Source organism: Balaenoptera musculus, chromosome 2 (genome assembly GCF_009873245.2).
Source record: "Balaenoptera musculus isolate JJ_BM4_2016_0621 chromosome 2, mBalMus1.pri.v3, whole genome shotgun sequence".
NCBI lineage: Eukaryota > Metazoa > Chordata > Mammalia > Artiodactyla > Balaenopteridae > Balaenoptera > Balaenoptera musculus.
The window spans coordinates 154,101,271-154,114,205 of NC_045786.1; the positions used below are offsets into that span (position 1 = coordinate 154,101,271).

The 12,935-nt window shown below is 33.2% G+C and overlaps 1 protein-coding gene across 1 annotated transcript in view; it reads right to left on the reverse strand.

Moving 5' to 3' along the window:
* Nucleotides 1-675: 675 nt before the first annotated feature.
* The window catches only part of GTF2A1 (general transcription factor IIA subunit 1), a 45,215-nt gene continuing 32,955 nt past the window's right edge, over nucleotides 676-12,935 (reverse strand). Inside the window, exon 9 of the mRNA XM_036841538.1 lies at nucleotides 676-5,516. Within this exon, the coding sequence (XP_036697433.1) occupies nucleotides 5,409-5,516 (108 nt within the window). The 3' untranslated portion in view covers nucleotides 676-5,408. The remainder of the gene's footprint in view (nucleotides 5,517-12,935) is intronic.

Genomic DNA, 12,935 nt, shown 5'->3' on the forward strand with positions numbered 1-12,935 from the left:
TCAATAACAATAATATTTCATTATCATTTTCTCCATAAATGAAATGAGCAGAATCCACTGATATTTAGGAAAATCATACAATTTTTAAAATGTTGTATCGCTACTACAGTTTTAGCTTTGGGAAAATTCAACCTATTTTAGACATATAGTTCAAGAAATGTTTACTTTAGGGGAAAAAAGGCTTAAAGCCTTCTGGTGTGTTTCATTATTCCTGTCCATACCCATCATTCCCTTTTCTTCCCTCAGGCACTTTCTGCTACAGACAGATGCACTGCTTCACTAACTCAGCCTCCCAAGCTTAATTTGCTTGGCTGTATCCAAATCTTTCACTGCCCCTCCTTAAATCAGACCACATTCTCTTTTGCTATTTTTGACCATTTAAAAACATTTTTTCCACTCCACAGGTCATTTTCAATTATATAATTATGAAATTAAGTAAATAATTGGGATATCTGAGTGCTTACCATGTACAATGAAAATCTTTACATGTATTATCTTAATTAACCCTCAAAATCATATTGTTGTCATTTTACATATGGAGAAATGAGGCCAAAAAGGTTAAGATCATCAATGTAGGAGCTTGAATTAAACTGCAAAAATACAAGATTTGCTGGCAATAAACAAAATATCTTTATTATGATTGTTTTAATGGTTAAAATTTGCATGTTTCCTAGATAAAGTAGTCCGTAATAGGATTAAAAAATTACAAAAAAGCAAGCTTCTTAATGATTCATTTGAATTAACTATAAATTAAAATACTTGCTAATTATTTAATACCTTCTAAAATAACACAAAAATATATTCAATATGTAATACAAGCCTTAATAATCTGATTCTCCTTTTATGCAATTATTTACAAACTCTGAACTAAAAGAAAAATATATGGCTAAATGGTGGAATTAAAGAACAAGTATGTTCTCAAATAATTTTATCCTAAGTAATCTATTCTTTGGAGTAGAAATACTCAATACAGTATGTTAATTATATCAATTTTAGCTACACTTTGTTGGTGCGAATTTAGCCCAATTTAAATTCCTGTGTGCCTAGAAATTACAACTATTCTCTTTAAAAGCTACTAAGAATTTATAACACAGTTTAATATTCAGACTGACAGCCCACCCTACTTATTTTAAAGGTACAGAATTTAATGATACCTTTTTTTGATAAATGGAACTTACTAACAATGTAAAGCATTCTCCTTTCTAAACTGTATAGTTTTACTCAGTTATCTATATAACAATGTTATAAACTAGTAAGCAAAGCAAGCAGCATTACTTTTTTTAAATAACATCTTTAATTAAAGTTTTTGCAAAGGTAAAATATTAAACTTAAAATAGGTCTTAGTACATCAAAATACTAAGTTCTCTAATTGTATTCCAAGATGGTCTTTAAAACATAATATCCCATATATCACAGAAGAGCAACCTGGATCTGCAATTGTACAGAATGAATTTTACAAACATAATAAATATATTTACGCCCTTACACATAACAGTATGTACAACAGCAGTTGACAATAGTAGCTCAGAACAGCAAAAAGGATTAGCCCCTCCCCCAAATTGTAGCCCTGATACATACTGGATGATTTAAGGAAACTTGACTTGAAATAGTAGCTACTAACTCAATGTAGTTCTTCCCTTAAGAGAGAAGAAAAAACAAGTTTATCTTGTTCCTCAAAATAAACAAAAATATCAAGTTTGGTGTGTTCTTCCTTAAACCATAAAAAAATGACAAAAAATAGACTAAGGCAGGCTTAAAAAGGGAATACAAACTTCAGAACAATTTCCATAGCATAATAGATTAAAATGCAAAACTATTTAACATAAACCCATGAGGAGATTTATAAAGCAACTATTTTTTAACCAATGAATTCAAAATCTGAAATAGCTGATTCAGACAGATAGGTGGGAAATAGACATATGAAATAAAATGAAAATGTACAAAGATGGATCAATAAAATATTACATTGCACGAAAGCTCAAAAAAGTTCAAGATGAAATAATCTGAAAATATAGGAATTTTCTCAAGTGGAAGAAAAAGCTAAGTTATAAAGGGGACTCCCAAGAAAATTATGTCTGATTTCCTATACAAGGTGTATTTATCTTCTGAAAAGAATGGTGACGTTATTGCTATAAGATAATCAAAAATTACTCTTAGAAGGAGATAACCCTTTTCATTCCTCCATAAAAGCCAGAAAAAAAGAAAACCAAATCCTTGATTTTCATATAGCAAAAGAAAATCTTTATACAAAAGCTATTATATTTTTATGTTCTTGCTGTCTAAGCCAGTCTATTAGAGTATGCTCTTCAAAAACACATTTTAATCACTATACACACTGCTCAAATCTTGATGTATCCCTAAAAGAATAACATCAAGATGGCTTTGATTTTAAGAGAGGCAACAATATAAACGTGGTATTATGATGGCATTTAATAGAAAGAAATGTGAACATTTAAAAAAATATAAAAGCCCAATATAAAGATCCCCCTCATATAACAGACATTTTACTCTAGAAACTAATTGCACATTAAAGAGTTGTTTTAGCCAAATGTGGCGCTCACAGAATTTAAATGTGCTCTCAGCCATTCAAATGGTCTGATTATCCAAACGACCACCAAAAAACAGTACATACACTGAAAGGCACGCATTTCCACACTTTATCTAGTACTTTTGCGTAAATTTTCCTTAGCACTGTTGATTGTTTTTTAATAAAAGGTGCCATCACCATCTGTGCAAATCTAAACAAATCCTTTTCTGAAACCTTTACTTATTTCATAATACTAAGTCTGAACTATTTTCCCTCTTTGAATAAACATGTTATTTTCATTTCAAAATTCTCAAAGTGGGAATCCTTGCCTTTTCAAAGGAATGACAGAACCTAATGAAACGGTCTGTTAAATAAAATGTTAAAAGCATGATTAAGAATTCAAGTACAATAAAAGATAAGCAAGTGGCATTCTTATAGCAAGCCACTATAATAAAACTAAAACATGCTATTTGATTAAAAAGGAACACGATGCAGTAATATATAAGAGCACAATTTGGTATGCAGTGTTGTTTGGACCAGCTTTCAGAATATTCACAGGTAAAAGAAAAGCACTTGCCAAGTATGTCATAATTAATATGCAATATACACAGGTGCAAATATAAATGGCTATTTCCTGCTTCAAAATAACCCTAATGAGTCACTCTGAAAGCAGTGGTTGTTCATGTTTGAGTATGTTATAAAAACAGGCCAGTATACAATTCTATTATGAATACGAATGTTTTCGTCTACATAGAGAGCCCAAAATATAAGCTGAATATCATACAGTAATCCAAGGTTCAGTAGCATAAGAACTACTAGATAGCGAAAGGGTTTTAATCAACACTGCAGCAATGCTAAACTTTTATAGGTAGTTCAGGTCATTGACTTCTTCACTGGGTAAATATAAACCTACTAGCAACTATACTCAAGGGCAAACAAACAACAGGACTTCTGTGATTTTACCCCCTCTCCCTTCTCTCCTCCCAGTCTCATTAATAAAAAAAACAAACAAACCTGTGTGTGCTTTGAGCGTAGTGGGGTAAACAAATAAACCTCCAGAAAACTAAATTAATATAGTAAAAATTAAAACCGTATCACCAGTTATGGCATCTAAATAAAACCTAACTACTAGCATGCTAGAAACCACATTTATACCAAAGTTCAGAACGTAAGTTAAAGGGACCAAGGTGGTATGTGGGGTGGGAAGCAGGCAAAAAAAAAAGAAAAAAGATTAGCCTTTTCAAGAAAGTTTAAAGATTTGTGTTAAGAAAGGAAAAACAATATATAATACCTCACAGTTTTTCTTTGCAATGTACTTTAAAGTGTTTCTATGTTACTTCTGGAAACACAAAGGCAAATAAAAGGAAGACAAAAATGGAAGACTTAAAAAAAAAAAATTCAATATACAAGTAAGTTAAACACATGTGAATTTTGTCAAAATAAACCATGAAAAGAATTAGGTGTAAGAACAAAGGTGAAGACACAAGTTCCTACAGTTCTCCCAAGCAACTCGTTCACACTGAACATAGCACTGCCACATTGTTCTTTATAGCCCCTTAGAGAATACAGAGCTATGCATTCTTAATATACATATTACATTTCAATTATTTTTAATATACAAGTCAAATTTCTATGCTTTCTTCCCGATGTGCAAACTAGAGCCCATGTCTATATTATCAATGGCCTGGAAGGGCCACCAAATGAAAGAGAGGTAAATATGTATTTAGTGGCCCACCCTCCTCTAACCCCAAAATTTCTCCCTCAAATTACAAAGTTGCATTTTAAAAGTGTGTTCAGTTAGAATCATTTTAAAATTCTTTACTAGTAAACACAAAAAAACTTTTATAATTACTAAATTGTTTAATAAAAATCCAGGTCCTCACCACCTGCCCAATGCTTCAATCAATGCACAGAATGTTATCTAAATGTTTGTTTAGCTTAAAGACTAAACACATATATAAGCATACACTCTTCAGCCCAACAGGAAAAAAAATCTATCTATTCATATGTATATAATTTCAGCTAGATGGTACCTTTGTGCAATAACACTGTATTCCTGAGGAGCCACTTGGGGTTTCTTTTTAAGGTGGGGGGGGGGGCTAAAAGAAACAAATACAACTTTTCTGTTAGTAAATTGAAGTTATTTTAATTCTGCTCAACTCAGATGAGACCCAAGTCTTTAAACTACATTTAATGAGTCTCAAAACCTAATTAAAATAAATACCCATTCCTGGGTAAATTTTGTCTCCAAACTGTGATCACTGTTTACTTCCTTTAACTCTTAAATAGATGTTTCATAAATCAGGGAAGGAAGAGGTATATACTACTGAAGGAGGACAGCAAGTAAAAATATTTAAGATCTATTATGAGAGTTCTAAATTGTTTCCTTATACAAGTGAATTAAAATTCAACACATATTCTTACCCTTTTGTAAAAAGCTCACACGCAATTTTTACCAAATATAACCATGTACAATAAGCAGTTTCGGTTCAATCTATCAAAAGGGAAGTTTCTTCAGTCCATTCCAACAAGTATCTTCTGACTGAACTCAAGTTGGAGGAAGGAATATAAACCAAGCTTTACATGCTAATTACCAGTGGCAGGTACCTGTATTTAAAATCGACAATTACGGTTTTCTTACACAAAATCCCAACCCTCGCCACCCCAACAACCCCAGGTGCTACAGTTCCATGGCTTGCCAGTTAGAAGTAGTGTCTGTGTTGTCAAGGTCTCTTTGTTCCAGTAGCTCTGCTTCTACTGCACTTCTCTGACATGCAGAAGTTAAGTTTTGGTTGGTATATGTCCCAAGTTTCAAACTGTCCACTTTAAATTTTTTTTTAAGTTTCTTTTGTTTTATTTATAAAAGAAAAGAACCAACTCTTCACCATTCTGCATCTCCAATGGCTTTGGAAAATATATAATCTCTTCCATTAAGATTCATAATGCCATCCTTGAGATGAAATTTCCATTTGTTTTTACTTCTGTGAATCTAAATAAATAAGTAAAAAATGTATGAGATAAAATAAAAAGAGGAAACAAACAACAACAGAAAAACCATTCACACATCAAACTTGTATATTACTGCAATTGCAAACTGGTTTCTTTTTTAATTGAGATATAACTGACATGTAACATATTAGTTTCAGGTGTACAAAGACCATAAATAGTTACAAATTATTTTCCTGTGATGAGAACTTTTAAGATCTACTCTCTTTGTAATTTTCAAATATACAATGTTATTAACTGTAGTCACCATGCTCTACTATATCCTCCTGATTACTTATTTTATAACTTAAAGTTTGTATCTTTGACCACCTTCACCCATTTCACCTATCTCCAAACCCTCGTCTCTGGCAATCACCAGTCTGTTCTCTGTATCTATAAGTTCACTTTTTTTGTTTTAGATTCCACATATGAGATCACTGTCTGACATTTCACTTAGCATAATGCAAAGTCCATCCATGTTGTCATAAATGGCAAGACTGCCTTCTTCTTAAAGGCTGAATAATATTCAACTGTACATATACATACACCACAGCTTCTTTATCCATTCATCCACTGATGGACACCCAGATTGCTTCCATTCTTGGCTGCTGTAAATAATGCTATAATGAACAGGGGAGTGCACATATCTTTCAGTTAGTGTTTTTGTTTCCTTTTAATAAATACTCAGAAGTAGAACTGCTGGATTGTATGGTAGTTCTATTTTTAATTTTTAAAGGAAGGTTTATACTGTTTTCCATAGCAGCTACCCCAGTTTACATTCCCACCAATGGTACCACAGGGTTCCCTTTTCTCCACATCCTTTTTAACTCCTGTCTTTTTGATAACAGCCATTTTAACAGGTGTGAAGTGATGTATCTCATTGTGGTTGACTTGCATTTCCCTGATGATTAGTGATGTTGAGCACCTTTTCATGTACCTGTTTGCCATTTGCATGTCTTCTTTGGAAAAATGTCTATTCAGTTCCTCTGCCCATTTTTAAACTGGGTTGTTTGTTTTGATGTTGAATTGTGTGAGTTCTTTGTATATTTTGGGTATCAACCCATTGTCAGATATATCCTTTGCAAATATCTTCTCCAATTCAGCAAGTGGCCTTTTTGTTTTGTTGATGGTTTCTTCTGATGTGCAAGAGCTTTTTCGTTTGATGTAGTCCCACTTGTCTATTTTTGCTTTTGTTGCCTTTGTTTTCTGTGTCAAATCAAAAAATCACCAATAAGACCAATGTCAAGGAGCTTATCATCTGTTTTCTTTCTTCTATGGCTTCGGGTTTTACATTCAAGTCTTTCAACCATTTTGCACTGATTATTTTGCATGATAAAAGATAGTAGTCCAGTTTCATTCTTTTGCATGTGGCTTCCCAGTTTTAGCCACACCATTTATTGAAGAGACTGTCCTTTCCCCATTTTATATTCTTCGCTCCTCTGTCATAAATTAATTGACCACACAGGAATGGGTTTATTTCTGGGCTCTCTTTTCTGTTCTATTGATCTATGTGTCTGTTTTTATGCCAATACCATACTGTTTTGATTACTATAGTTTTGTAATATAGTTTTGAAATCAAGAAGCATGATGCCTTTGTTCTTTCTCTAGATTGCTATGGCTCTTCAGGGACTTTTGTGGTTTGATACAAATTTTAGGACTGTTTGATCTTTCTGTGAAAAATGCCATTGAAATTTTGACAGAAACTGCACTGGATCTATAGATTGTTTTGGATATTATGGACAATTTAACAATATTAAGTCTTCCAATCCATGAGCAAGTAATATATTTCTTCCATTTACTTGTGTATTTTTCAATCTCTTTCATCAATGTCTTACAGTTTTCAGTGTATAGGTCTTTCACCTCCTTGGTTATATTTATCCCTAGATATCTTTTTCTTTTTGATGCAGTTGTAAATGGGATTGTTTTCTTAATTTCTCTTTCTGATAGTTCATTATTAGTGTATAGAAACTCAACAGATTTTTGTATCCTGCAATTGACTGAATTCATTTATTAGTTCTAACAGTTTTTTGGTGGAGTCTTTAGCATTTTCTATGTAATATCATGTCACCTGCAAATAGTGACAGTTTCACTTCTTCCTTTCTGATTTGGATGTCTTTTATTTCTTTTTCTTGCCTAACTGCTCTGACTAGGACTTCCCATATCATGTTGAAGAAAAATGGCAGGAGTGAGCATGCTTGTCTTATTCCTAATCTTAGAGGAAAAGCTCTCAGCCTTTCACTGATGAGTATGTTACCTGTGGGATTTTCATATATGTCCTTTATTAAGCTGAGGTACATTCCCTCTATACCAACTTAATGTTGAGACTTTTTATGTTGAATTTTGTCAAATGCTTTTGCAGCATCTACTGAGATGATCACATGATTTTTATCCTTCATTTTGTTAACATAGTGTATCACACTGACTGATTTGTAGATGTTGAACCTTCCTTGTATCCCTGGAATAAATCCCACTTGATCATGGTATATGACCTTTTCAATAAATTGCTGAATTCAGTTTGCTAATATTTTGTTGAGGATTTCTGCATTTATGTTCATCAGGATGATACTGGCCTGTAATTTTCTTTTCTTGTGGCATCCTTGTCTGGTTTTGGTATCAGGGTAATGCTGGTCTTGTAAAATGAGTTTAGAAGTGTTTCCTCCTCTTCTATTTTTTGGAAGAGTTTGAGGATTGGTATTAATTCATTAATTGGTATTAATGTTTGGTAGAATGTACCCATGAAGCTATCTGGTCCTAGACTTTTGTTTATTGGCAAGTTTTTGATTATTGATTCAATCTCCTTACTAGTAATCCAAATGTTCAGATTTTCAATTTCTTCATGATTCAGTCTTAGAAGGTTGTGTGCTTCTAGGAATTTATCCATTTCTTCTAGATTGTCCAATTTGTAGACGTATAATTATTCATAGTAGTCTCTTATGAACCTTTATATTTCTGTTATCAGTTGTAACATCTATTTCTGATTTTATTTATTTGAGTCCTCTCTCTCTTGGTGAGTCTAACTAAAGGTCTGTCAATTTTGTTTATCTCTTCAGATAACCAGCTTTTAGTTTCATTGATCTTTTCTATTGTCTTTTTAGTCTCTATTCATTTATTCCCACTCCGATCTTTGTATTTCCTTCCTTCTACTAACTTTGGGCTTCTTCTTGCTCCTTTAGGTGTAAAGTTGGATTGTTTATTTGAGATTTTTCCTTATTTCTTGATGTAGGCATTTCTCTCTATGTACTTCTTTTTTACAACTGCTTTTGCTGCATTCTATAAGTTTTGGTATGTTATATTTCCATTTTCATTTGTCCCAAGGTATTTTTCTAGTTCTCTTTTGATTTCTTCTTTGACCCTTCTTTGGTTTTTCAGTAGCATATTGTTTAATCTCCATCTAATTGTTTTCTAGTTTAATACCAGTGTGGTCAAATTGGTTTTTAATAGTTTAATTTGACAACCTCTCTTAAAAAAAAAATTCACTAGGTGCGTTTTTCAAAAGTAAATTTATCTATAATTAGTAATACTTATTTTATAGCTCTCGGTACTTGCGTTCATTAAAGTAGTTAATAATATTTCTCTGAAAAATATCTTATCTCTACCAGGTATGCGTATACATGTCATTTCATAGGAAATTTTATACTGGCAAATATTTCAAACAGGAATACCCTTTGTTCTCCCTGATGCTTCTAGACCATTTTTTTTTGTCTTTTCTCTGTAACTCCTTTTATGTCTACACCACTGATTTGACCTTAGGCTTTTCTTCATTCCTTTTATCTACTGACCACCAGGACACTATCTTTTCAATATTGGTATCATGTTTACAACTACTCTCTTCTTCTTCCTCACATACAGTAACAACTTCCATATTGCTGACCTTTTTAATACCGTGGCCCCACTGTATTAGAATTCACACTAATATTAGTATTTCTCTAATTATTACTTCCTAATTCTATTTTAGTTGTCTTCAGGACACCTGGCAACGGTTTTCTAAAAGGCTATCAATAATCTTCTAGTTACCATGTCAACAGCCTCTTGTCATATGATTTATTACAGTATCCCTGCCACTTCAGGCTTTCATTTTCAGAAGAGAAAATTACAGCCTGGAGAGGTTCCATGGCATGACCAAGGGCATATCACAGTTAAGTGACAAAGATGATTCTCTTGCCCCAGTCCAAGATGCTTTCTACTAATCAGGCTGTTTTATATAATAATGCAGAAATTCTCACTATATACAGGTATTTTCTTATCCCACTGCTAAAATTCCATGGTCTAACATCCCTGTGCAGACAGTCTCCATGGCACATTCTTAGCAAATCACTGTTTGGTGTCTGCTTGAGTATGATTAAAAGTGGGGGGCAAAGAACTGCAAATTAAGTTATCCCTTCCTGGGACAGCTCTATTATAACTCTTTCATACTTTACCCCTTACTAAAACTGCTTACTCCAAACTTCTATTTATTGATCGTAGTTCTGCCTTTTGGGAGTTAATTTAAAAAACAATCAAATACTTTGTATATTTGAAAATCACTCCCATGCCCTTCCTCTAGATCACTAACTTAAGCTATATATAAATTTAACATGTGTCAATTTTTTCCCACTTATTAAAACAAAATAGAGTACAATAAAGTGAAACAGTATTCAGGACAGAGACTCCTGCATTAAGTGGTCTTATAGCTCTGGTCTAATTACACTATGTAGATGATTACACCTAACACCTTAGGATGGATGATTTGAATGTCTAACAGATACAAAACTTAACATGTCCAAAACCGGCCACTCTCCTTTCCCAAACTTGCTCCATCTGCAGCCTTCCCCATCCAAGTTGATGGTATCTCCATGCTTCTGTCTGATTCCTCATCAAAAAAAATTCCTGGACTCATTCTTGATCTCTCCTTTTCTATCGCACATACAAGAGTCAGGAAATCCTGTTGACTCTTCCTTCAAAACATCCAAGATCCAGCTGCTTCTCACCACTTCCATTACTATCATCCTAGCCTCAGTCACCATTATCACTCACTTGGATTACGACAATATCCCTCTATTAATCTCCTCGTTTCAACCTTTGCTTCTTCTCTGCTCTCAACAAAGAAAGCTAAGTAATCCTTTTAAGATTAAAATGTAAGTGATACCACTTTTGTCTATTTGAAACCTTCCAATAGCTTCCCAATTCACTCAGAGTAAGAGCCCATGTCTTCCTACACCATCTGCCTTCACCTAGCTCTGACTTAATATACTACTATACTACTCCCCCAAGTCCAGTTACACTGGCCTCCTTTTTGCTCCTCACACACAACAGGCAGGTTATGCCACTGAATAATGACAGGGCTAACTTTCTTCAAGTCTTTGTTCCTGTTCCGTTTTCCCACTCTATAATTTCCCATACCAATTATCAGCTTCTACCATAGCATATTAATTACAGTTGACCCTTGAACAGTATGGGTTTGGAAGTGCACAGATCCACTTATAAATAGGTATTTTTCAATAGTAAATACTACAGAATTAAGTAGTCTGTGGCTGGATGACTACATGCATGTGGAGGAAGCACAGATACAGAGGACTGCCTATATGTTACATGCTGATTAACCCCAGCATTGTACAAGAGTCAACCGTAATTTATTTGTTGTTTGTTATGTTTTAATATCTGTCTCCCTCAACTAGAGTAAGCTTCTCAATAGCAGGGATTGTTTTGTTTTGTTCACTGGTGTATCTCAAGTTCCTAGAATAGTACCCTGGGACATCATAGACACTCTATAAGTATTTTTTGAATAAACAGATATCTGTCTCCTCTTTTCTTTGACTTCCTGTAGAGAAAGTATTAACTATCCTAAAAATGGATATACAAATTTATTTCCAGTACAAACCAAGTGACCACAACCTGAAAGACATGGAATTAAATAAACAAGTGATATATATAAAAAAAAATAAATAAATAAGCAAACAAACAAGTGCTGAGTAGCCAGGAAAAAGGAATTCCACAGACAAGTAAAGAAACTGACTGCATTCTGCTGCAAGACAACTTGCAAAAAGCAAATGTAGAAAAGTTTCATGGATCAAATAATAGTCCATATACTAAGCACTGAAGTCATATTGAGTAATAAGTAGTAAATATTTTTACTTGAATAAAATCACAAAATACAACTTAACAATTCATTGGCCTTAAATTAAGCCCTTCATGAGGAGTGTCCTGAGTGCCAGGAAAAAGGCCTCTGAAATTTCTTAATGACAAACATATTAAATAAAATTACCTACAAATAAGGCTGAAGACTCAATACCTGATGCCATCAGTCCTTATCCACCCATACTTATGGGAGAACCCTGCCTCATTACTAAGTTTAAGGTTTGATTGGCAATACAATAACTCTATGATTGCTTCTAAAATTGACTCGTTGTTGAAATTCTAAAGTTTAGTCTTCAAAAATAAACTCCTAAAGTTCAAGTTGCCTCAAACCACACTCACGCCCATTTTAGAACACACCATTCTTTACTGTTGGCTAAAACATCAAGACTCAACCCTCCAGTCTCCAGAACTCATTTGATTATAAAAATTAGATCTCTGCAAACTTTATAACTGTTTATCATTCAACACATTACTTAAAGCTATTTTTTAATTTCTTAGTTTAAAACATTAAAATATTGTCTCTTGGAGCAAAACAAACCAATTTTAACATTTAAAATATTAAGTGTACAAAGGAGAATACAACTAGTCACTTATAATATGAGAATACTTAGAAGCATATTCTTCAGTCAAGCTAAGGTAAAGGTCCTCTCTTGACTGATAAATCTGACATCTTGCTATCATGAAACTGTGTCCTGGATAATTTCGCTGCCAACAGGTTCCCTTGAGTCTTCCTGGCAATAAAGATTTACTGGTATCTCCCATTGTTTTAACTTCAATACGCTTCCTCTATATGCATGTAACGAGAAATTACTTTTATTATAATGTGCTTGGTGTAGGTAGGGTATTAAAAGTGCTTACTTAGTAGTCATAATGTACAAAAGTGGATGCCCTGATAACTCTGAATCAATGACCTCACTAACTTAATTCTATAATTTCACTGGTATTCAACTCGCTTGACTTTACCTTTTCATTAGGAAATGCTAATATTTATTTTCTTAACATTTTCCCTATAGATCTGTTTGCTGTAAACATGGCTATTTATAATATTCATTTCTATAAAAGCAACACAAATTTAAGATTTTCATCATTTGTAAAGGAGGGCATGCAGGGCACAAATTTTGCATAATAATGACTTTAGCTCCAGTACCTGACACATTTAGACACTTAATAAATATATGTTTACTGAATGAGTAGTGCTTATAAACAAAACCCAACTACTTCTGTTAGAGTTTTCAGCACATTTTAAAGACCTCTGCTGAAATTAAATTATAAAAATGCAATATAATTTGTGGATTTACTATATATTTAA